Genomic DNA, 26,852 nt, shown 5'->3' with positions numbered 1-26,852 from the left:
AACTTCTTAATTATTGCCCTGATGGTGGAAATGGGGATTTTCAATGCTTTAGCTATTTTCTTACAGCCACCTTCTATTTTGTGAAGCTCAACAATCTTTTGCTGCACATCAGAACTATATTCTTTGGTTTTACTCGTTGTGATGAATGATTACGGGAATTTGGCCTTTGTGTTTCCTCATGTTTATTCTCCTGTGGAACGGGAGGTCATGGATGGACAATTTCATGTTCATGATCACCCTAGTGTGCTAAAAAATGTAAATATGAATGGGAATATACTTCAGAGATATTTCTAGGGGTGCCTATTATTGTGGCCAACTTGTATTGGAGAAAAACATTTATTTCATAATGTGAGTTTCCCCCCACTTTCAACTGTTTTCCTTCAATGAAAGGTTAGAATTTTGTGAATTTTTTGAATGAAAGATCAAAAGGATAAACTATGCAGATTTATTTTCACAGCCGCTTTTGCTCATAATTACTAAGGGTGCCAATAATTGTGTATAAATATATATATTTATTTATCTATATATATATATATATATATATATATATATATATATATATATATATATATATATATATATATATATATATAAAGGATTTGCAAGTGTGTGGCTCGCGTTGAACCAAACAAAAACTTGTGCGTTTTCAGCAGTGATGAGAGGATTCTGACTAACTTACTGACTAGCACTTCTAAATGGCTATTGCATTCACATGCTCAGCAGATATGATTGTGATTGACTACAGTGCTCAACGCTTGTAAAAACACACTGTAAATAGAAACCTTTGATGCTCAAAGAGTGCTCAAACAAACAAGAATGAGAGGTACCGAAAATACCCGTCAGTTGGTACTGCAGAAATTGCCAATATGCCAATATTAAACCACCAGGGTACACGAGACAACTACTGCAGTATCTGAGCTTTAAAGGTAAACATTCATACTTCTTTTGTTTGCCATGATATGCAGTAAAAGCTGAGGGGGAGTGAGAGATCGCAAGGTTACAGCTTTAAAGGGCACTTTGTACATGCATTCTTGTTAAGCAAGCAAAATGGATTTCATTTTATCCCTAACTACATCATCATCCCCAGAAAATGTACTTCTGAGGTAGAGTGCTTAATGACTTTTTCAAGCCTAACTTATCCTCTTTTTTAATTTGTAATGCTTTTTGACTCACTCCGGCGGGACTGGAATGAAGAGCAGTGAAATGACAGGGGTAAAAGCCCACATACACAAAGTTCAGGCGGCGAGGGGCACTCACAGCATCACCTGCCCGCCACGTCTTTCTGACAATCGGGTTTAAAGCTGCAATTTATCTCTGCCCACGACCGCAACTCGTCGGAGAGTCTCGGAGGAGAGAGAGAGAGCTCCCTCTCTTCTGGACTCAAAGACCTCTTCCACATTCAGCTTTTAATGGTCGGAAAGAGCAAGACAAGGGCAATTAGATGAAAATCAAGCCCTTGTGAGCAGACCGGTCTTGGCCAGGGGATCTGGGGTTTTGTTGTAGGCCAAGGCGGTGGCGGTTCAGAGCAGGTTTGGGTTTCCTCCCACTGTGAAGACGAGATTGAGCTCAGGAGGAGAGAAAAAGAGACAGTTATTTACAGTCGTTCCTGGCCCTGGATGGTATCATTATCGCTCTTTAGCTCAGTAGGGGATGAGAGCTACCTGGCCGCCCTGACGTCCCGTCTGGCAAACCGTTATTTACCGATGGCAGCCGCTGAGCCATTGCCATAGATAGGACTCATTAAGGGGAAGTGAGGCGGAAGAGACGGGGGTGATTGTCCTGTGGGAGGCTGTGCACGCAGAGCAAGGAGAAGCTCACCTGTCAAAGGTGTGTAGCGCTTCCTGTAGCTGCTCATCAGGCTGCTATCGTCGACATAAGTGGGTGGAAGCAGGCAAAGAGGAAAAGTAGATGTGGGAACCATGTGCTCCGCCCCCAACCAACTTGATTGACAGGTGCTGGCTGAACTCCTATTGGGCCACTTTTCTCACTTAGTTTTTCTCTGTTTTAGTTTTACTTTTCTATGGTTAAGCATGATTTAGGCTGATGAATGTAGGTAACATAATTAAAATCAGCACACCTCATTAAGGAATTTAATGTTGCTTTAGCAGCGCTGGTGAAGGTTGAAAAAGGTTACCTGCTGCTCGAACAGACTCAAATCTCACAGGAAATAAGACATTGACTGTGGTTGCCCTTTAGGGGTTACAGTGGAATGAAAATATTCGCTGACAGTAACTAGACGTCTAGTTACTGAATGGGATTTTTCTTATAGACCTGCCATGTTTTTTTCTTCTTTAGTTAATAGACAAATTACACAGAGAAATTCTTCATCAGGAATACACTACCAGTCAACGTTACTAATATTATGAAATAACATGAATGGTAATTATGTAGTGACCAAAAATAATAAATCAAAACAATCTTATATAATGATAATAACAATAATAAAAAACACTAAAGTCTCCAATGCACTTCAAGCAAAAATGAAGAACTGGTGTGACATCATTTTGAACAAAATCAGGCCAAAATGAAGTTCATTTTGTGCTTGTTTCGGGAGTTCGAAACAACTCGCTAAAGTGAACTTTCTGGAAATGTTTGGTCTGGCTGGTAAACACCTTCAAACTATAAAAGGTGCCCTAGAATTAAAAATTGAATTTATCTCGGCATAGTTGGATAACAAGAGTTCAGTACATGTAAATGACATACAGTGAGTCTCAAACACCATTGTTTCCTCCTTCTTATATAAATCTCATTTGTTTAAAAGACCTCCGAAAAACAGGCGAATCTCAACATAACACCGACTGTTGCGTAACAGTCGGGATGTACGCCCCCAATATTTGCATATGCCAGCCCATGATCGAGGCATTACACAGTATTAACTTCTGGTTGTGCACAGCTGAATCATCAGACTAGGTAAGCAAGCAAGAACAATAGCGAAAAATGGCAGATGGAGCAATAATAACTGACATGATCCATGATATCATGATATTTTTAGTGATATTTGTAAACTGTCTTTCTAAATGTTTCGTTAGCATGTTGCTAATGTACTGTTAAATGTGGTTAAAGTTACCATCGTTTCTTACTGTATTCACGGAGACAAGAGCCGTCGCTATTTTCATTATTAAACACTTGCAGTCTGTATAATTCATAAACACAACTTCATTCTTTATAAATCTCTCCAACAGTGTAGCTTTAGCCGTTAGCCACGGAGCACAGCCTCAAACTCATTCAGAATCAAATGTAAACATCCAAATAAATACAATACTCACATAATCCGATGTATGGTTATATTAGCTGTGTGAACTTTGTTTATGCTGTTAAAGGCAAGCGCAAGCTCCGGGGGAGGGGGAGCACGAGATTTAAAGGGGCCGCAGCATGAATTGGCTCATATTTAATGATGCCCCAAAATAGGCAGTTAAAAAAAATTATTTAAAATAAATCTATGGGGTATTTTGAGCTGAAACTTCACAGACACATTCAGGGGACACCTTAGACTTATATTACATCTTGTGAAAAAACATTCAATGGCACCTTCGATGGTCCGAGGCGATTATGTAATAGGTAGGTGTAGCTCTGAGGCTCCGCCTTCTTTGATTAGGAAATCTTCAGTTTTGATGGTTCATTACTTCTGTCCACAAGTAAAAACATGAAGACACTAGAGAGCCGCTTTATAGTAGAAAATGAAGTTGTAATTGTAATTAAATGCAAATATCTACATCGCTATAATCGGACGCTTTCTTGACTACTGTTTTCTCATTTTTGTTGTGTTTATATCGTTACTGAGAGGAAAGCGTGCAGAACATATTTACATATTCATCTAAACAACACTCTCAACAGTGTGGGTGGCCTCAGGATGTTCGATAACAGTATACTGCTGCTCACATATTTCAAAATTATTTTTAGCCCAAAGCAAAGAATTTTAAAGAACTTCCTGTAAGTATATCAGGACCTTAACTTAAACACAATTGAAGAAGGTCATATGTCTGCTGGACACTTATAGGTACATTTTACTTTACTGTCTGGACAAACTCAAGCATTATATAATAATTATAATCGGTTACCATTTATTTTGATATTCTACTTTAGACATTCTAACTATATAATTAACTTTACAACTACATGTCAACTTACTCTCATTAAATTGCAACTATATGTCTACTAACTTTCATTAGTGTTAGTATACTGTTAGGTTAGGGTTAGTCCCTGTATGTTGATTTTCAGTCTGGTCAACTCATCCATTAAAATTTAATGTGTTATAATGCATTATATCTCTTTACAAATAATTGTAACCAAAGTTAAAATGCATTATAATATTTGCAGAATCCTTGTTACATCTAAAGTTGTTTGTTTGTCATGTGTTTTAATGAATTATACTTTCCAAAGGTGTAACAGTGAATAGATAAGTATTATAATGTATTACAAACATTCATGAGAACATACAATGTATTATAAGTTGCATTGCAAGGCATTAAAATACTTTTAAAATGCATTATACAGTATACTTTTGCTATTTACAGTAATACAATAATTGTATAAAAAAAGATTCAGTATCTATTCATTTTGATTTGACCAAATGCAGTGTTTGTCTGGTCTACCTGTTTGCCTAAAGGATGCTGAGTGGTTCATTTCCACCAGATCAGGCACCATATGGTGCAGTGAGCACTAGTGCAGTCTGGCCCTTCCTCACGTCTCAGTTAAGACAAAACCCTTCATAGTTTTATTTATTTTTCTCCTCTTGATTTTGCCGGGGGGGTGGGGGGGGTCTCTCCCTTTTCCACTCTGGTTGTGTTTTTACCTGAACAGGAGAGAATAGCTAAGATTTAGAAAGAGAGAGAGAATGAAATGGAGAAGGAAAAAAATATCACAATATTGTAAAAGAAGGATGCTGGAGCAGAGAGAAACCCATGGATCAGGCAGGCAGTTGTTGTCAGGGGAGCGCAGGGGAAGTATTGATTCGGAAAGATGAGCCAGCGGTTAAAAGAAGCTCAAGGATGTCTTCACGTCTCTCTCTCACTTTCCTCTGCTCTCTCGACGCCTTTCTTCCTGCACCTTAAACAAAAGCCAGCCTCTTCGAGGCGATTTGATGACAAGCCCTGCGCCGATGTAGACATGATGCAGGAAGTCTGAGCACTCGAACCCTTACACGCACAACAATAGGCTTTCTAAGCATAAACCTGGATAGAGTTACACCGGATGGTGCTTGAATTCTGTCATTTTCCTTCTGCTGGAACATTTAGACCTAATTTATTGAAGATAAATGCAGTGAGGTGGTTGTTAGGCGGTTCCAAGTCAAAGAGCCCAAAAGTCTATGATATTCTAGTCTTTGGGATTGTTTTTTTTTTTTTTTCTTATGTTTATCTTGCATTGGTAGGATAGAGACAATCTCCAAATCCGTCTATATGATATTCTGGTCTCTAGTTATGGCCTAAATCTCTCTTTCAGTGTACAGTAGTGGCCAAAAGTGATATTCAGCCTAGGAAAATTGACATCTTTACTCTTTAATGTGTTAAATATTGTGTATTTGTAATCATATTACATAGCTGTGCTTGGAGGCAAGTGTTTTATATGTGATGATAATGAAACATGGCAAATTATGTAGTTCCCAACGAGTTATTAACCAATGTTAATAACTGATTATGTTGTAGTCAGTGTATTCTTTTAGTAGTTTACCCCTTTTTGCCAAATAATTTTGTCATATAAATACCATAACCAGGTTTACTGTTTTGCTTGTCCCTCATTTTTAAAATATGTAATACTTTCCTCATATTTTGATGATTTAATCGAACTTGAAGGGCTGTTAAAAACAAATATCCCCTCTGGACATCACTTTTTTTCCCATGTTATCATCTGCCAGGTGAACACCTCTTCTCAACAACTACATTATTTGAGGTATTATTCATCAAACAGTGAGAATGAGGATAAAACCTGCACGATCAATAGTAATAGTGATGTTTTCCTCCACTAATGAAGAGTTCTAGTAATATAATTCATTAGCCTAACTGTTTTTGTTTCCTAATCAGTGTAGAAATCAGAGCCCATGCTTTGATTTGCATGTAATGTGTGGACACAGGTGTGCCTATACTAACTCATCTAAGAGCAGGAACTGTTTTAGAACTTTTAATTTGTTGTGCTTACAAATGCTAAAAAGTCATATTTCATCTCTGCACTTCACAAAAATGAAAGTAGCAGAATAGAGGATCACGGATGAGTGCGCAGGTGCCTGTAATGCATTTTGTGTAGTGTTTAAGCCAATGTGCCCAGGGCTGTAAGACACTTGAGGGCATGCAGCCAAACAGATGGTTATGAGTTTAGTTAAGCTCTGATAATTCACTTACACTCTTCATTGGACACACATGCACGGACAGACTCTTCATGTGGGGAGTTGGGTAATTTGGATGCCAGTTTTTATATAATATGATATTATGTGTTGTATTTTAAGTTTAATGTAATATTCTTTTCTTTTATATTACATATACTAACATTCAAAGTTTGGGGTTGGTAAGATTTTTTAAACATTTTTGAAAAAAGTCTCTTCTGCTCACCAAACAGCATTTATTTGATTAAAATACAGTAAAACAGTATTATTTTGAAAGTTATTACAATTTTTAAAAGTAGTTTATTGCTGTGTTGAATTTTCAGCATCATTGCTCCACTTAGTGTCACATGAATCCTTCAGAAATCATTCTGATATGCTGATTTGTTGCTCAAGAAACATTTCTGATTATTATCAAATTTGAAAACATTTGTGCTGCTTCATATGCTGATATGGTGCTCAAGAAACTGTTTCATGGAAACTTCATGAATTTAAAGTTCAAAACAACAGCATTTAATTAAAATAGAAATCTTTTGTAACAATGCAAAATTCTTTACTATAACATTTGATCAATTTAATGTCTCCATGCTAAATAAAATAAAATTATGAATTAAACTTTTATTAAATAAAAAAAACTACTTTTGAACAAACTTTTGAACACTGGTTTGTATATTGTCTTAATATTTTGAATTTTGAAAGTATTTTTGTCTATACTTAAAGCAATATATATATATATAATTTAAATCATTTAAGTTCATTTTTTTCCTCATTAATGTACACACAGCACCCCATATTGACAGAAAAACACAGAATTGTTGACATTTTTGCAGATTTATTAAAAAAGAAAAACTGAAATATCACATGGTCCTAAGTATTCAGACCCTTTGCTGTGACACTCATATATTTAACTCAGGTGCTGTCCATTTCTTCTGATTATCCTTGTCTATGTAAGACCTTACAGCTCACAGTGCATGTCAGAGCAAATGAGAATCATGAAGTCAAAGGAACTGCCTGAAGAGCTCAGAGACAGAATTGTGGCAAGGCACAGATCTGGCCAAGGTTACAAAAAAATTTCTCACAAAAACACACACACACACACACACACACACACACACACACACACACACACACATACACATGCATGCATTGCTTTAAGGCTTTAAGTATAGACAAAACAATACATATAATTGGCATGTTTTCAGAGAATTTATGAAATATATATTTTTTCACTTTCTCAGGGGTTAATATACATTTATCTTGATTTTTATATGAAGAAAAAAACAAGTTAAATGTATATAATAAAAGCAACATATGTTTAATGTGTGTCATTTCCTATCAAGTTTAATGAATAATAATTCATATTATTAATAATAATTATAAATAATAATAATGTTTAAGTATTTATATTTAGGATATTTAAAATGCTAGATGTAAAATTAGTTTTAGAAATACAAATGAGTACTCCAAAAGCTCAGTAAATTTTGTAACAAGATAGATAGATAGATAAAAAAAAAAACATTTCTAAAAGGGTAATAAATATTGATTCATTATAGATAATGATAAGAAACATTATAGATGGTTTGATTTATTTATTTATTTACTTTATTTTTATTTTTTTTACTTGAAAATCCAAACAAAAATACAGATGCTTTTTTTCCTTTTGTGCTTTTATTTATTTTGTACTGCTGCTCTCTGGGTTTTAGATGTCCACATAAGATTGCTGCTCTGAGAAACGGTGTAGAGGAGCAGCAATCTTCTTTGGTGGTCCCTGCAGTCCATCAATCCGCCATGAAGAATAACTGCACTCCCAGCCTTTGTCAGGCTCTCTATTTCAACACATCGACACCGCCACCACAGGGGCCATCAAGTACTCATATATTTGTATCCTCCGTCTAACCCGCAGGTGTAGCAGAGGTGATCGTGTTGGTCGGAGGAAGGCAGGCGATCGGTATGAACCAGCGCTCCCTGACGGCCGTCACCTGCTTCAACCCGCAGAACAGCAAATGGTATCCTCTGGCCAGCCTCCCGTTCTACGACCGCGAATTCTTCAGCGTCATCTCCGCCGGGGACAATATTTATCTGTCAGGTATGTCAGATTTTGGAGGGAAGGTCGTATATCAAGTGCAAACAGAATCTGTGGTCACTTCCCAGACGCGGACTGTTTCTTGCAATGATCTTGATGAAGAATTGGCGTTGTGGTGTACATTAATCATTGGATTCTTCCGGCCTCGCAATATCAAAACAGCTATTGGTTTCCATGCCAGATAAATGCAACAAATCCTTTATCACTTGAAGGTCACGTTTCTGTCCAGCTTCTAGTTCCTGAGATTGTATTACAAATGTTGTTGACTGCGCTGCATCGGTAAACAGTTTGGATGAGTGTAAATTTATGCCCAAATTTTTTCTGAGCTTTTTCAGCATTGACATTGTACAATGTCAAGTCATGATGGTGTGTCGTCTTGTTTCCAGGTGGTACAGAGTCAGGGGTGACAGTGGCAGATGTGTGGTGCTACATGTCACTTCTGGACAACTGGAACCTGGTGTCCCGGATGACTGTCTCTCGCTGCAGGCACAACAGCTTGGTGTACGATGGGAAACTCTACACAATTGGAGGACTCGGGGTGGCTGGAAACTTGGACCATGTGGAAAGGTAATTTGTCCTGCAGTTAACTAGCCAGGGGGGGAATACAATCACAGATGCATTGTGATGGTTTCTCAAATGATTCATATTGCAAGTTTACACTCAAAGCTGGAAGAACAAACTTTTCATAGATACTTATTCGTGGGGGTTTTTTCTATATAGTTATTAGGTTAGTTTGCCCAAAAATTTTAATTCTGTCATTAATTACTCACCCTGATTTCGTTCCAAACCTGTAAGACCTTTGTTCATCTTCAAAACACAAATCACTCGCTTTATATGATACACAGATTGAATTTAGGCTTTTATTAGCATATAAATGTTGATCAACTCACACATCAATTTGCTTGACATGAAAACCAATGAGGTTCATTCTTGTGTTATGCCGCACGTTTGAGCTTCCGCAAGAGGTTTGTTCTCACGCATCAAGCAGGTTCGGTTGAGCTTCTGTTTATGTTTGCTTATCAATGTTTATATGTGAATAAAAGCCTAAATTCAATCTGTTCATCATATAAAGTAATTGAGTCTCTTCAGAAAATTTGGATTAAACCACTCAATTCATATGGATTAGTTTTACGATCTCTTTATGAACTTTTTAAAGTGTCAAAGTGCCAGTTGCGTAGCTGTCAATGGAGGGACATAAATCGCTCAGATTTCATCAAAAAGATCTTCATTTGTGTTCCAAAGATGATTGAAAGTCTTGTAGGTTTGGAACAACATGAGGGTGAGTAAATAATGACAAAATTTTCATTTTTGAATGAACCAACCCTTTAAGTTTTAGTTGCAGTTATTTTAGTACTACAACTTAAAGGGGACCTTTTACAAGATGTAATATAAGTCTCTGGTGTCCCCAGAATGTGTCTGTCAAGTTTCAGCTCAAAATACCCCACAGATCATTTATTATAGCTTGAGCAAAGTTATATTTGAAAGTTATATTTTAAATTTGAGCAAAGTGAGCAAAAGCATGCAACTTTTGTGTGTTCCTTTTCAATGCAAATGAGCTGCTGCTTCCGGCCACTTTCGGTTGCTCAACAACAACAAAGCTGGAGAATCTCACGCAGCCAAAATGAGGATTGTCAGTAACTGTGTTCAGCCTTATATTCAAACTGAAGTCACACACTGATGGAGAGACTCAGTAGTTATAACTTTTAGAATGCAACTGGATGTTTCTGAATGGTTAGTGGATAAATTTATGTAGTTGCTGTGGAGTTTATTCAACTCATCCACTAGCGTGTGCATCTTTTGTGCAAATCCAGCTTTGAGTTGACTCTCGTTTGTGAAGCAGTCCGGTGTAAAATGGCTACTAACACACTAACTAAATTTAAAAAAGTGAAATCATAATCAAGGACCCTTTTTAAATTAAACATATATTCCACCATGCATTTCCGTTAATGTTTACTTTATTTCAAGTTTTAGTAAATTTAATAATGTTTTACATTTATATTAGTTAGGCTAGTAGTTTTAGCTGTGTTTTTAAATTGGAATAGAGAATTGTGAATTTTGGTGTCAATACTGTATGTTTTTGCAAAAAACAGTTTCATGGCCAGTTAAAAAAAATAAATAAATAAATAAAATGAGATATATATATATATATATATATATATATATATATATATATATATATATATATATATATGTGTGTGTGTGTGTGTGTGTGTGTGTGTGTGTGTGTGTGTGTGTGTGTGTGTGTGTGAATGTTTATAGGTTTATATATATATATATATATAAATAGTCAAATAAGCCTCCTTATGAACCAGCTGATTGAGTTGTATTTTTCTAACAAGCTTCCATGCTGTTCCTCAATTGAGGAACACAAAATGCGTACTAAATCAATTGCGCTGTCAACATTCATAATTACAACCTATGATCAATATCCATTTGCTTCCACAGTGATTCCTTAATTAACACTTTGAAAGTCTGGCCTGAAGAAAATCCAAAGTTTCCCACTTTAACTTCCCACATTATGACTTCATGGTGCTGTATGTGTGTGCTGTATGTGTGTGCATGACTCGAGCTCAGCAAAACCTAGATCAGTTGGCTATGTGAAGCACTGCATTATGGGAACATATACATTTCTCTCTTGATATCTCCTCGTGTGAATGTGTTTAACCTCTTGGAGCGGGACTGCATAACGGTCTGATGCTCCAATCGCAGGCGGCGCAAGAGGGCAAGATTAAATGGGGCAATCAAAAAAACATTATGGCCTGTATTAAAGGAGCCCGCCGCAGCTCATTACTGGCCTGAAAGGAGCTCAGGAGTCCCTATCAGCACATGAGTCTGGCAAAATGAAAACTTATAATTTGATATTTCTTTTCAGTAACGTCCATCAAATTGTGATGCAGCAACTTTCCCCCTGACACCTATGAACTTAATAACCAAGAACTTCATATGTAGGTCCCTTTTCCCCACCAGAAATGAGCTGTATATGATCGTGTTATATGAATTTTACATGTTAGTTGCCCTCAGTAAGTAAGTAAGCCCTCAAGCATACAGGACATGTATGTATGCTCTGTTTAGCTGATAAGCATCCCTCACCTGCTGTGCATGAAATCAATATCATAACCCGACTCCTCAACATTATATTCTCATTATTGATGCCAGGCCGATGAGTTTAGCTGAACCACTGCATGCCATACCTCAGTAGCGCCACAGGCATAAACACTTATTTTTGCAAGCAAGTAGCATGCTATTTAAGTTTTAACAACCTCAAACACCTTGAATATTTGATTTGACTTTGCACCCAGGGTTTTGCATGCAGGTGGTTTTTGTTATGGAGTCTGTCGACTCTCCTGTACATGTCACCATCTGAGCAGGCGCTAAGATTGAATCACCTGAGTTTGGCACAGACAGACGGACTCTGAAATATTAGCACCTCTCCCAGACGAGCCAACACTTTACTTCCCCCTTCATTAAGTCATTTACGGCGTGTCAGCGCTAAACTAACACCGAGGTTATGACTTGAGAAGTGGACGAGAGAGATGCTGCTGTAATAATGTGATGAGAGCTGTTTAGCATTAAATCATCAGAAGTGTCCCCTGTATGAGGTATTGATGTTGGGTACAGCTGCGACAACTTATTGATTATCCCAAATAATAATGATCAATAACCAGTTTTATTATTGATTAGATTTAAGTATTTAAAATGCAAGTATTCATTTCACTGTTATGTTTAACATATTTAATATTTATTGTAGTTTTACTTAATATTAATACTAAAAATATATATTAATTTTTTACTTTTATATTAATGTTTACTATTATATATTAATATTTGTCTTACATATTTAAATGTAAATGAATGTATTATCATTTATAATTAGTATTAAAATGTATAATAAACATGTTTTTATTACATTATATGGTAATATTACAATAAACGTTAATACAATTAATTGTATATATATTCATATTTATTTATTTTATATTTTATAAATTTTATTAAGTTGAAATTTTATATATATATATATATATATATATATATATATATATATATATATATATATATATATATATATATATACACACACACACACAAATATACTGTACTTACACACATGTATGTGTGTGCATGTTTAACATTTTAATATTTATATTAATTTACATTTATATATTAATATTTATATTACATTTTTTACATTTATATTAATTTATTAATATTTATAATTGCAAATAATAATGTATAGTATTACATTATATGTTAATATAAAATTAAAGTTGAAATTAATATATTAATATCATATTAATATAAAAAGTAAATATTCATTTTTTTATTATATATTTAAATTAATAACTATATGAATAAAATGTATTGAATTGTACCTGTGTGTGTGTGTGTGTGGGTGTGTGTGTGTGTGTGTGTGTGTGTGTGTGGGTGGGTGGGTGTGTATGTGTATAATTCATAACTCTGTGCTCCACATGAACCATCCAAAAGTTCATCTTTGATAAAATGATATTATATATATATATATATATATATATATATATATATAATATCATTTAATATATATATAATATAGTTTTACAGAGTCTAGTTCAATCTTTTTCACCCTCCTTCGATCTCCAACCAGCCTTGTTTGTGGCCCACCATCTGTCTTACGGTACGTTTTCATGCGCTCAGCCATGAAATAATTCACGCTTAGAACCATGTCTTCAGTAAGCCCTCTCTCACGGCGACTGTTCGCTTCATTTCTACCACCCAGCATGAGCGCATCAGGCGGCTTCTGTCCCAGGGTCACGCTACTGTGTTTTTTTCCCCCACAGTATGTTGTTGCCATGAAACAGAGTGTTTAGATTTAATTTTTGCTTTTTGTTTGTGCACAGGCACACTGTTAAGTGGGGTTGATTGCTATTCCAAAACAAATAAAAGCAATGCTTCCCCCTATAAACTCCATTTTGTGTTTAATGAGCTCATATAGATAATACAGCAAAATGGCTGTGGAATATTTTATATAATTGCTGAGTTCATTCAGATAATGAGTGCAACAATACAGAGCATTAGAGCAGAGATCGGAGCGTAAAGCATGACCTCATGCGCTCGGCTCGTTTTTAACACTATTAAAATTAAACTGTTCTTCTTGATTTCCTGGTTGTTTGTGCAGCTGAGGCTTCGCATTATTGCTTGGTTTGTGATGTTTAATATGCTCTTGTGGTTCTTTTGTTTGCTTTTTAAATCTTTTTAATCCCCCCCAACCCCGATTATATCATACAGACAAAGAGATTTTATATTGAAATAAACTATTCATATTAAAATAATAAATATTTCAGGTTACTTTACCAGTTCATCATTTTTCTGTACCCTTTTAGCCTTCACTAGCTCATTTTAAATGGCTCTGAAGTGTGATAAATTAATTTTTAAAGTGCAATTACCTCATATAGTTTCTAAATTAATATGAGGTTATTCAACTACATTCATAATGATTATAAAATGATTAGCAAAATTGTGTAATATTTTTAAATGGAGTACAGCATGTTACACCACAGGACATGTCAACTATATAATGTATATATTTGTTACGGTAGACATACCATACATATATACAGAGCTGGGTAGTAACAGATGTTTCTAATGCACAAATAATTTGCTTTTTGCAACCCAAAAATAAGAATAAGAGTTTTTGCAAGTTATATTTAGTAGTGTGCAGATTCTTTTCCCAGTGAGAAATGTTTTTTCAGGGAGACGCTTCAGTGGTAGTCCCATGACAAATATACAGTGAGGCTGTACTCCATTAGACACCATCATAGGTGTGACAAATTAATGGATGGCCAGGCAACCCGGTGCCTTACGGCCCCATCTCACGGTCGCCTGGGCCCCGAAAAGCTTTATGCTCGGAGATGAGAGATCCCCCCCTGAGGGTCCATTCACTTCCAGTCTGTCCCGGACGATATTCAGCATCCCTCCACAGTAACACTTTGACAGTAATCCTGTTCCTATTGTCCTCTATCCTGAAGAAGCTGTCAAGGCCTTCAGTGCACCCTACTGAGCACACAGACAGTCTGAGTTTAGGAGCACTTTATTCCACACAAATAATGCATAGTAGACTTTGGACACATTTTGTACCGTTTTCCAGCGGTTTTCTGGTAGTAGCTGATTATTTAATTTTTAGAGATACTATCTATTTGTGTCAGGGTCAGAAATTAACTGGGACTTGGTGGGAAAAATGCTCACCAAAATGAACAGCAAGGGGCGAAAAATGCCCCTGCACAATTTAACTAAAACTATTAAAGCTGTTGCACTTAAAGTGAGCTGTGAAATTGAAATGAAAAGTGTTGAATGCTGCTTACATCAGATTTTCTAATGCATTTTTTCACAGTGTCGAGCATAGTAACTGATCACTAGGGTTGGGAATCGTAAGAAATTTTCCAGTTCCAATTCCGGTTCCATTAAAATTATTAAACAACCAATAAAAATAGTAGTAAGGGGAAAAATGCACAATACTCAACTCAAACAGTCCTGATTATACTTGTAAAATGAGTTTAACAGACTGTTAATCTCAACAAATTCGCTAACACTTTATAATAAGGTTCATTAGTTAACATAAGTTAACTACATTAACATGAACTAATATTGAACTGTATTTCTACAGCGTTTATTAATCTTTATTAATGTTAATTTCAACATTTACTAATACATCATTAAAATCAAGAGTTGTATTTGTTAACATTAGTTAATGCACTGTGAACTAACTTGAACAAACTATGAACAGCTGTATTTTTTTAACTAAAGTTAAAAAAGTTGAACAAATACAGTGACAAATGTATTGCTCATTGTTTGTTCATGTTAGTTAATACATTAAGACTGAATATTTTTGCAAGTTGTTTTGATTCACAAAGACTTCACTTGCTTTTGAAAGAATGATTCAGTGATAGATACATTTTTAACAGTAATTTGTTGCCACCTAGTGGCGTAACAATGCAATTGATACAGTTGTTATTTGAAGAACCAGTTTCTGTCAAAATATAATTTATTCTATTTTAATCGGTAATGTAGACATCAGTGTTTATCTGAATAATAAACTTTTGTATACTTCTGTGATGATTGGAATATTAGTAACAGAAATAATGACACTGTGTGTTTGAAAAGTTTGTGAAGCTGTGTATATCCAAACATGACAACTCTCTTTAGATCAACAACAGCGCGAACGCAAATTTGAATGTCTCAATTTTATTTTTGTCAGAGGTTTAATATACAGGCGAATCATTGTCATTTAGGAATTTGATCTGACGTATATGAGTGTGAGGGCTTTTCAGTACATTCATTGCTATAATATTCCTGAGGTGAGACGTCTCTTTAAAGGATACGCTCCTCGCACTTCGCTTACCCATCACACCAGAACCATTTTCGAAACTTAGAAATTTTGCACAGTTCCGGTTCTTTTCAAAAAACACAACTGGTTCTGGATAAGAACTGGTTCTCGGTTCCCAACCCTACCAATGGCGCACGTTTCTGTTGAGCTTATGAATGCAATGGCCAATCAGAGGCTTTTAGAAAAGTCACCCCTGAAAACGCTGGGTTAATTCTGAATCTGCACTCACAAATCATTTGACACAACTGTGTCAGTTTATAGCAACTGCGACAGCTGCCGTTGATGACAATTTTGAAAACAAAACAGGGTTCACAAACTGTCTAAATATGTTCACCATGGTCCATTTCTGCATGTAATAAAGAGTATAAACTATATATAATCGCATCTTAGTAAGATGTGTCAACATTTGTCAATCAATTTAAAGTTTTTTATTTTTATTTTTATGTTTGTATCATTAGATATTTAAGCAAGTTGAAACCCAATACTTAGGTTTAAGTGTAATTCTGCAAAATATCTCAAAAAAATCAATCCATCTGTTGTATCATTCATTTCACGTTCAGTTACATGCTCAAATTTGTCTAAATAGTGTAAATAAAAAATAAAATAAATGGAAATTAAATTATTGTGGCTGTTTAAATTGGAAATAACACCCCAACATACAGTGGGTATGGAAAGTATTCCGACCCCCTTAAATTTTTCACTCTTTGTTATATTGCAGCCATTTGCTAAAATCATTTAAGTTCATTTTTTTCCTCATTAATGTACACACAGCACCCCATATTGACAGAAAAACACAGAATTGTTGACATTTTTGCAGATTTATTAAAAAAAAGAAAAACTGAAATATCACATGGTCCTAAGTATTCAGACCTTTTGCTGTGACACTCATATATTTAACTCAGGTGCTGTCCATTTCTTCTGATCATCCTTGAGATGGTTCTACAACTTTATTTGAGTCCAGCTGTGTTTGATTATACTGATAGGACTTGATCAGGAAAGCCACACACCTGTCTATATAAGACCTTACAGCTCACAGTGCATGTCAGAGCAAATGAGAATCATGAGGTCAAAGGAACTGCCTGAAGAGCTCAGAGACAGAATTGTGGCAAGGCACAGATCTGGCCAAGGTTACAAAAAAAATTCTGCTGCACTTAAGGTTCCTAAGAGCACAGTGGCCTCCATAATCCTTAAATGGAAGACATTTGGGACGACCAGAACCCTTCCTAGAGCTGGCCGTCCGGCCAAACCGAGCTATCGGGGGAGAAGAGCCTTGGTGAGAGAGGTAAAGAAGAACCCAAAGATCACTGTGGCTGAGCTCCAGAGATGCAGTCGGGAGATGGGAGAAAGTTGTAGAAAGTCAACCATCACTGCAGCCCTCCACCAGTCGGGGCTTTATGGCAGAGTGGCCCGACGGAAGCCTCTCCTCAGTGCAAGACACATGAAAGCCCGCATGGAGTTTGCCAAGATGGTGAGAAATAAGATTCTCTGGTCTGATGAGACCAAGATAGAACTTTTTGGCCTTAATTCTAAGCGGTATGTGTGGAGAAAACCAGGCACTGCTCATCACCTGTCCAATACAGTCCCAAGAAATGTCAACAATTCTGTGTTTTTCTGTCAATATGGGGTGCTGTGTGTACATTAATGAGGAAAAAAAAAGAACTTAAATGATTTTAGCAAATGGCTGCAATATAACAAAGAGTAAAAAAAAATTAAGGGGTCTGAATACTTTCCGTACCCACTGTATGTGTCATAATGGCAAAATTATGCTCCAATATACATCATTTTGTCATGACAATAAAATCTCCATGCCCACCGCATCTGTGTATGATGCCGACAGTTTGTCATTGAAAGCAATGGAGTACCCTGCACAGCACTAAATTAAAAATTAAAAAGTGATGCCGAGGGGTCCTGACCAAGCTTTAATATGTGACGGGTTGGCCATGAGAATGTGTTGCACTTTCAATAATTTATTCACAGTTTAAATAACAGTTGCTGCTAAGACAACAAATGTGAAGTTTTGATTTTCTGATGCGAAATGAATTTATAATTAAATTCATAGTATGTTTTATTATATTTACTTGTATATGTGTTGTCAGAATATGACGTGCCGTTTCCCCAAATGCATTTTTTTTTACAAGTAATCATTATTACAGTATCAAGAGCAATAATCACAATGATTTTTATAATAATATTGCAGCTCTAAAAAATACATGTATGCCACCTATCTGTGTAAATATGTGTTCAGCTTCTGTTCAACCTTTGCAGTGTACTGTATATATGGCTTTTGATGATAAAATTGTATTTATTTATTTATTTAGTATTCTGATTAAGTATTTGACATACAAGACAACAAAGATGCATTTAATAAGGTAAATATTGCACCTTAATGGAAATGCTCATATCTGCCCCTGGTGTGTGAGTGAGTGAGTGAGTGTGTGTGTGTGTGTGTGTGTGTGTGTGTGTGTGTGTGTGTGTGTGTGTGTGTGTGTGTGTGTGTGTGTGTGTGTGTGTGTGTGTGTGTGTGTGTGTGTGTGTGTGTGTGTGTGTGTGTGTGTGTGTGTGTGTGTGTGTGCATGGAATGGTGGGTGAAGGGGGCATGATGGGCATGTGTGTGGGTGCTCTGTACCATGAGCTGCATTCCCTCACACCCTGCTGTGATAATCCAACACACGGTGGGATTACGAATCTTCAGAGCGCCATCACCCGCTGCGCCCGCTCCCCCTTCCTCCAACTTTCTCTTCCCCGCTAGTTAGAGACCCGTCCCCTGCCTCTCGTTCCTTCAGCTGGTGTGGAAAATGAGTCTGAAGAGGAGCCAAAACCTCCCTAAACCCCTTCTCTAATTACAAACCTCTCCGCTCCCGTTCACCCGTCTCCTCAGCCCCGGCTCCATACGCGTGACCGCGGGCAGCGTTCGATAGCCAGCCTCCTGGAGCGACACGCTCGACGGGGTGGCTCACTCCCTCCGACTCAGTTCACTGAGCTCATGGCCAGAAAAAGCTTCATCTTCTTCCATCATCTCAGAAAGGGGCATATTTTGTCCTAGTGGGTATCTAATGAAAAGAATCTGGGCCTCTCAATGAATATGTTTGCATTGCCTCCCAAAAGAGGAACTTTTAGGTTTCTCGACGCATTAAATTTTGATTCGAAGAGCATTCGGCCAACTTAAGTGAGATTCTAAATATCAAGGAGCGTATTTGTTCAGTCCGACCAACCATTCATTGTGCACCACCGCAGATAAAAAGAAATAGTCACCTTTATAGCGCTTTATAGAAATTAAAAAAAAAAGAACAGCTTTTTTTTTTAAATACACTACTGTTCAAATCAAAAGTCAGGTCATTTGGGGTCAGTAAGATTTTTTTTTTTTTTTTTTAAAGAAATTGATACTTTTATTCAGCTAGGATGCATTAAAATGATCAAAATTGACAGTCGAGACATTTATAATGTTACAAAACTTTGTATTTCAAATAAATGCTGTTCTTTTGAACTTTCTATTTATCAATGTATCACAATTTCCCCACAAATATTAAGCGGTGCACGTGTTTTCAACATTAATAGTAATAAATGTTTCTTGAGCAGCAAATCAGAATATTATAATGATTTCTGAAAGATCATGTGGCACTGAAGTAATGATGATGCAAATTCAGCTTTGATCACAGGAATATTTTAAAACATATTAAATTAGAAATCTGTTATTCTAAATTGAAATAATATTTCACAATATTACTGTTTTTACAGTATTTTGTATCAAATGCAGCAGAAGAGAAATTAATATATTGTATTTTTTCAGTTTTATGTATAATTTTATAATTTTATTTAGTTATTTGTTTTAATTTATCTTTTTGTTTGATTGTGAATCAGAACACAGCTAATATCATCATTACATATTAGCATATTGTTGCTGATTCTGAATCAAGGCTCTTATGAATCGTCAAGTCAAGTCAAGTCAAATTTATTTATATAGCGCTTTTACAATTGGTAATTGTTTCAAAGCAGCTTTACATATTAGAAGCACAGAAAAAAAGGGAAGTGGTTAAAACTGTACAAACAAGCGTGGTAATATGTAACATATACAAGATGGTGCTACATTAAGCCAATGTCGGCTGACTTCCAGGGGTGGAAAAAACCCCCTAGGAGAAAAACCCAGCGTGCTAGCACTGGGAAAAAATCGTGGCACAAACAACACCAAAAATATTGAACCTGTTTGATAGCTTTGTGGGTGAAGTTTCCTTTCATACAGGATAATAAGCAGCAAATACTTTACATACTGAAGACACAGAATATACAGTTGTGAACTTTAAAATTCTTACAGTTCTTGTGAAACTCTTTTAATAAGACATGATTCCATGAGCCTCACAAACAGTGAGTCGATGGCATAAAACTTTCATCAGTGTATAGTTGACATTGAACACAGAAAGCCAAAATACTTGCATTTTAACAGAGAGAGAATTTTTACTTTTGGTCTTGCCTGAGGTTAGTAGGAACTTTTTAGCTTTTGCTTCAGTAGTATTGAGAGAAATAATGACTCAAAACAGATAAAACGTTTCAACATTTATTTTAAAGCGTATCATACTCAAAAGTCGACCTCAGCCGCATTCACAGAGGCCTGAGCCCTGAATATTCACTGACCCCAGAGCAGCCGTGGCTTCCCGGTGTCACTTCTTCAGTCATGTGTGCTTTGACAGGGATATATTTCGGCTACACCCAAGGAGGGTATTAGGTTGGTGGAAGTAATGGATGTCTGAGCGAGACTGTGTACCATCAGCCAGATAAATGACTGGCTGATGGTTTGGGAGATTTCCAAGTTGCACCGGCGGGCAACTCATTTCTCTTGTTCCTTCCTGCTTTCCCTCTGCCCCTCCAGCTGTGGAAAGCAGAGGGTTTGCTGACGGAAGATATGGCTTGTGCTTGAGAAACAGGGAGAATGATGAACAAAACCGCAGGGAAGATTAGGAACATCCACAATTTTCTCCAGGAGATATGCTGGTCGTGATGTCACGAAATATTAGATTGTTTTTATAAATAAATGAAAAGTTGGTGTGGTGTGTATGAGATCAGGTCTGTAGTAGAGTGTTTGCTTATTACAAGTCAGAACTGAAATTACAATTTGAAAATATCCATAAATCATTTTATTAGTACTTTTTGAGTTACTCCTTTTTGACATAAAATGATTCTCAGATTTGAGGGAGCAGTTATTCTGGTTGACCTTTTCAAATGCTCAAATTTTATTAAATTTAACTTCATTTTCATAGGATTTTGTGTAGACGAGTGTTACTGAGTGGTACAGTTTTTGCTTTAAATATGAGTAGTGAATATATAGTACTATTCAAACAGATATTTTGGAAATTAATTGTTTATACAGCAAGAATGCAATAAATTGATTAAAAACTACAGAAGAGACATATAATTATTATGTTGTTCTTGTGAACTTTTCTACATTTTAAACTGTAATGATAAAGGTGCCCTAGATTCAAAAATTGAATTTAAGGCAAGGCAATTTAAGGCAACTCCATTGCTTCCTCCTTCTTATATATATCTCATTTGTTTAAAAGACCTCCAAAGAACAGGCGCATCTCAGCATAACACCGACTGTTATGTAACAGTCAGGATCATTAATATGTACGCCCCCAATATTTGCATATGCCAGCTCATGTTCAAGGAATTTCACAAGGGCAGGACGTCTGGATGTGCACAGCTGAATCATCAGACTAGGTAAGCAAGCAAGGACAATAGCGAAAAATGGCAGATGGAGCAATAATAACTGACATGATCCATGATATCATGATATTTTTAGTGATATTTGTAAATTGTCTTTCTAAAAGTTTTGTTAGCATGTTGCTAATGTACTGTTAAATGTGGTTAAAGTTAAAGAGCTGTCGCTATTTTCATTATTAAACACTTGCAGTCTGTATAATTCATAAACACAACTTCATTCTTTATAAATCTCTCCAACAGTGTAGCTTTAGCCGTTAGCCACGGAGCATAGCCTCAAACTCATTCAGAATCAAATGTAAACATGAAAATAAACACTGTACTTACGCGATTAGACATGCTGCATGACGAACACTTTGTAAAGATCCATTTTGAGGGTTATATTAGCTGTTTTAACTTTTTTTATGTTGTTTAAGGCAAGCGCGAGCTCTTGGGGCGTGGAGCACCAGGTTTAAAGGGCCACACACCCTGAATCGGCTCATTTCTAATTATGACCCACAATAGGCAGTTAAAAAAATGAATTTTAAAAAAAATCTATGGGGTATTTTGAGCTGAAACTGACACATTCAGGGAACACCTTAGACTTATATTACATCTTTTAAAAAAAAAATGTTCTAGGGCACCTTTAAAATGCAATAATATTTCATAATATTTCTGTTTTTACTGTATTTTTAATCAAATAAATGCAGACTTGGTGAGCAGAAGAGACTTCTTTCAAAAACATTTTTTTAAAATCTTACCGACCCCAAACTTTTGAATGGTAGTATAACTTTTATTTGAATAAATGAATATTGCAGCTGTACGTCAGTGGATGTATATGAGCAGCAGAGACAGCTACAGATTATGACAAAAATATGTCACTTTAAGAGCACCTTTAAGACCGCTTTCCCTTTAAATGGATAGTTCACCCAAAAAGGAAAATTCTGTCAGCATTTATGTATGAATTTCTTTCTTCAGCTGAACACAAAAGAAGATATTTTGAAGAACCAAACAGTTGATGAACCCCATTGACTTTAAAAGTATTTTTTTCCCCATACTATGGATAATATAGTCAACTGTTTGGTTACTGACATTCTTCAAAATATCTTCTTTAATGTTCAGCAGAAGAAAGAAATTCATTCAAATACACTCTTATAGGGACTCTTACATACTCTTAGTTCACTTTTTTGGTGAACTATCCATTTAAAAGTGTATTTGAGTGAGTTGAGCCCCTTTCACACAGAGATTCCAGAAAATACTGATATTGTATCCCAGGATTTGTCCCGGTACCTTTCGATTTTGGTTCATTCACACTGCCAATGATTTTCTAGAATCTCTGTGTGTGTGTGTGTGTGTGTGTGTGTGTGTGTGTGTGTGTGTGTGTGTGTGTGTGTGTGTGTTCACACAAATCCCGTAAAGACATGTAATGTCTCCGCAGCATCTTAAAGGGTTAGTTCACCCAAAAATGAAAATTCTGTCATTAATTACTCCACACCCGTAAGACCTTCATTAATCTTCAGAACACAAATGAAGATATTTTTGATGAAATCCGATGGCTCAGTGAGGCCTGCATAGACAGCAATGGTACTTCCTCTCTCAAGATCCATGAAGGTACTAAAAACATATTTAAATCAGTTCATGTGACTACAGTGGTTCTACCTTAATATTATAAAGCGATGAGAATAATTTTGTGCGCCCAAAAAAAAAAAAAAAAAAACTTTTTATTGACTTTTTAACAATATATAGTGATGGACGATTTCAAAACACTGCTTCTTGAAGCTTCGGAGCTTTACAAATCGAATCAGTGGATCAGAGCACCAAAGTCACATGATCTCAGCAGTTTGATACACGATCCGAATCACTGATTCGACTCTAAAGCAGTGTTTTGAAATTGGCCATCACTAGATATTGTTAAAAAGTAATTTTAGTTTTTTGGTCTATGCAGGCCTCACTGAGCCATCGGATTTAATCAAAAAATATCTTAATTTGTGACCAAAGGTCTTAGGGGTGCAGCATGACATGAGGGTGAGTAATAAATGACATTAGTTTCATTTTTGTGTGAACTAACCCTCTTTAAGTTTGCTTATGATCTGTGATTATTTCTCTTTTTTTTCTTTTTCTGATTTGATCATAAACTAGTGCAGGTGCATTTCCACTAAGCTGGTGAACGCTTCAGCATCATCACTACAACACACCCCTTACGCCATTGGTCCTGCCTATCGTTCACACAGGGTGCGTTCCAGGATCATTCCCAGGACGTGTTTGTGTTCCCACAGACGGCACTCTAGCACTTTTATCGCAATTTTCTGGGATTAGCGCTCCGTGTGAAAGGGGCTTTTTTGTTGCATAATCAATGATAGCAGAACATTATAAATCAGATTTGAAAAGAAATACTTATCTCTCTTTAATACTGTAGATTATTATGTTGTGATGACTAAATTCATTTGCAGCTCATTTATTTATTTTTGCTTGCCATGAACTATAACTCCTGATGTACATGATAATTCTGTTCATTGCATATATATAAATATATATATATATATATATATATATATATATATATATATATATATATATATATATATATATATATAAAAATATAAATTGATCCCAGATGACTTCTGTTTGAACGCAAACAGATGGGATCTATATGTATAATGTTATAGATAGATACTAGATATACTTTGTCATTTTATTTTCCCACTGTAAATGATGTACTCACCATTTCAGCCTGTGATGAATTGATGGATGGCAAATGAGATAAACAGAAAAGTTGATATAAAGTGATATAAAGTCACAGATAAAAGGAAAGTAATGTGGAGCTGTATCATTCTTTAAAGCACATGGCAGGCAGCATTGAAAGATTGCTGTGACTCATTAAAGACACCAAACACAGTCACAGGCTGTTCTTTTCCCCGTCCTCTGCATCTGTCGATACCGTCTGACTCGAACAGCAGCACTTTTGGTGTATGGTAAGCACCGCTTCATTCAGCACATAATGAAAAGGGAAGCGCCGGGCGGGTAATGAAGTCTTAGGCGAGCTTCTGTGGCCGCGACGGCTCGCGCCGTGAGCTTTGGTAATTGGCGCATGACCTACTCCGCCGTCGAGTTGTAATGTCACAATTTGTGTGTGATGCACAAATCCAATTAAGTCCGAGTGCTGTGCAGAGTTCTCCTGATGGAGGCTCAAGGTGCCCTCTGCAGTGATAGCGCGAGATTGAGAACGGATACTGTATGTGCATACGCCACTGGAAGCCTGGAAGAGCCACATCACAAATTGGTGAGATCAGAGAGATTACTAGACATATCTGTTTGGACTGATTGTACCGGCCCTTTAAGAGCATGTAACTTTAGATGGCATGAACATTTGATGCATACTGCTAACGAAACTGAAAACTGATGCATTCTGCAAACAATACTAAAAGCAGATTTTAGTTTTATAGTATATACACTGATTCAGTGTTTCTTTCTGAGTGCGCTGTGTCCTTGATTTTCTCTGGCCACTAAAATCACTAACATCCAAAGTATGAATATGTTCCTGAAACATTTTTCTGGCTGTTCAAGTTTACTTATGAAAGGGTTCAGTGTGATACAGGTAGTTCTTGCTTGATTCTGAAGGTTATTTGATTCTTTACCTAAGCTGTAGTGTGATATAATATCTTGGTATACAGACTACTTTTGTCAGGATCTCATAATTTGCACTTTCAATGTTTTAAAACTAAACTTTGATGAATAATTAAAATATATATATATATATAATGAACCAAAGTTACATGTCCCCAGAGCCTACTAATTTATTGATAGGACAATGATTTCTGTGAAAGTGTAGAAGCTCTAAAGAATTAATTTACAGACAGTGATGAAGCTATTAGCAGCGCACCAGATAACACACACCTTAATTAAGATGTTCAGAGACGCTCTGTGCCAAGGTTGATGTCCTAAAACCATTTTTTGCTTTCAAATGTATTTTAGAGTTCACTTTTAGTTGGTTTCAGCAGGTTTTGATTAATTCATTTTTATTTGATGGACATGTTTCTGTTTAGTTTCTGTTAGGGGTGGAAATCTTTAGGTACATCTTGATTTGATACGATTCCAAGAGTCACAAACTCATTCCAATTTTTTTTTTTTTTTTTTTTTTTGCCGTTTTTGCCTTTATTTTGTAAGCAGACAGGAAATGAAGTGGGAAAGAGAGAGGGACGGGGTAGGGAAAGGTCCACGAGCCGGGACTCGAACTCGGGTCGCCTGAAGCGCAACAGCGCTATCTGTCGGTGCTGCCCACAAGGCTATCGGCAGAATGAATCTTGGACTTAGTTTTTTTTTTTCATTTTAATTATTCTGCTGTGCATTTTTATATATTTTAGAGATTGGTTTGGTTTAGATGTATATTTTGGTTTTAGTAAATGCAGTTTATAAGACCTCCAATGAGTTCTTAACAATAGTTTTTTACCCACATGGGTTATTAATTTTAGATTTTTGTAATTGTTTAACCCTATTTTAGTCCAATCAGTCATCCAAGAACCGCTGCTATATTCAAAAAAAGTGACACAGCATTAAACTTTACACTAATAATCTCAAAAAACTGCATATCTAGCAAAAAACTTAGGCCAGGGATTCCTTTTTCTTAGATCCTTTATTGCTCGTATCGCAGCAGTTCTGACAAAACTGACCAACTGGACTGTTAAAGGATCTTTATCTGTAGACTGTCCAACTGGATGACCTTTATAAAGACCTCAGAAAGCAAAGGTCACCTCTTTTCCAAAGAGAATTGGCAAGTTTATTCTTCAAGAAGTCCAGTACGACTATGGTGTAGATCGTGGCTGTCATCCCGCAGTGTCCCCGGACAATTAACCTCTGATCCCGGTTGACAGGTACAGCGTTTGTAACTGTGAACGTCTGGTGCTTTCAAATGCAGGGAAGCCTGTCAGCGAGCTCTGATGAAAACCAGCATTTCCCCTCCTGGTTTACAAGACGTTCTAAGCAGAAACAATTAAAAAAGAGAGCGAGAAATCATATGGCTTGTTTAGACAACACTGCAAGAGTTCGCAGTAAATCACACTGAGATTGTGACATCACTGCATCCAAATGCTTTCGCATTACAGCGCTTCACTGCAGGAACGTTAACGCTTAACCCATTTCCTGTGTTGATTACCTTGAAATAAATAATACACGAGTTTAATTGCAGTTGCGTGTGCATGTGAGGAACATCCACCGTGAAGCAGAAGCCGTCAGTGATGTCTCTGCGAGGGGCCGTAACCTCAATTACAAACCCCTTTAGCATGCGTGAAACAAGATTCAGGCTGCAAATTAAGTCCATCAAATGCTGTTTATTTATTGTGACGGGGCACAAAGGTGAGAGTATGTCTTTTTCTGCCATCAAAAAGCTTCTTTTCAAAAAACACATCTTTTTTAATGCG

At 36.3% G+C, this 26,852-nt stretch overlaps 1 protein-coding gene across 4 annotated transcripts in view; it reads left to right on the top strand.

The window, feature by feature from the left end:
* The window catches only part of LOC137018552 (kelch-like protein 29), a 307,293-nt gene that overhangs the window by 266,130 nt on the left and 14,311 nt on the right, over nucleotides 1–26,852 (top strand). For all 4 annotated transcript variants that reach the window (XM_067383224.1, XM_067383220.1, XM_067383222.1 and 1 more), the window contains 2 exons: nucleotides 8,214–8,396; nucleotides 8,780–8,960. In XM_067383224.1, the coding sequence (XP_067239325.1) occupies nucleotides 8,214–8,396; nucleotides 8,780–8,960 (364 nt within the window). The remainder of the gene's footprint in view (nucleotides 1–8,213; nucleotides 8,397–8,779; nucleotides 8,961–26,852) is intronic.

Source organism: Chanodichthys erythropterus, chromosome 4 (assembly GCF_024489055.1).
Source record: "Chanodichthys erythropterus isolate Z2021 chromosome 4, ASM2448905v1, whole genome shotgun sequence".
Classification (NCBI taxonomy): Eukaryota; Metazoa; Chordata; class Actinopteri; order Cypriniformes; family Xenocyprididae; genus Chanodichthys; species Chanodichthys erythropterus.
This window is presented reverse-complemented; position numbering and strand designations above follow the sequence as displayed.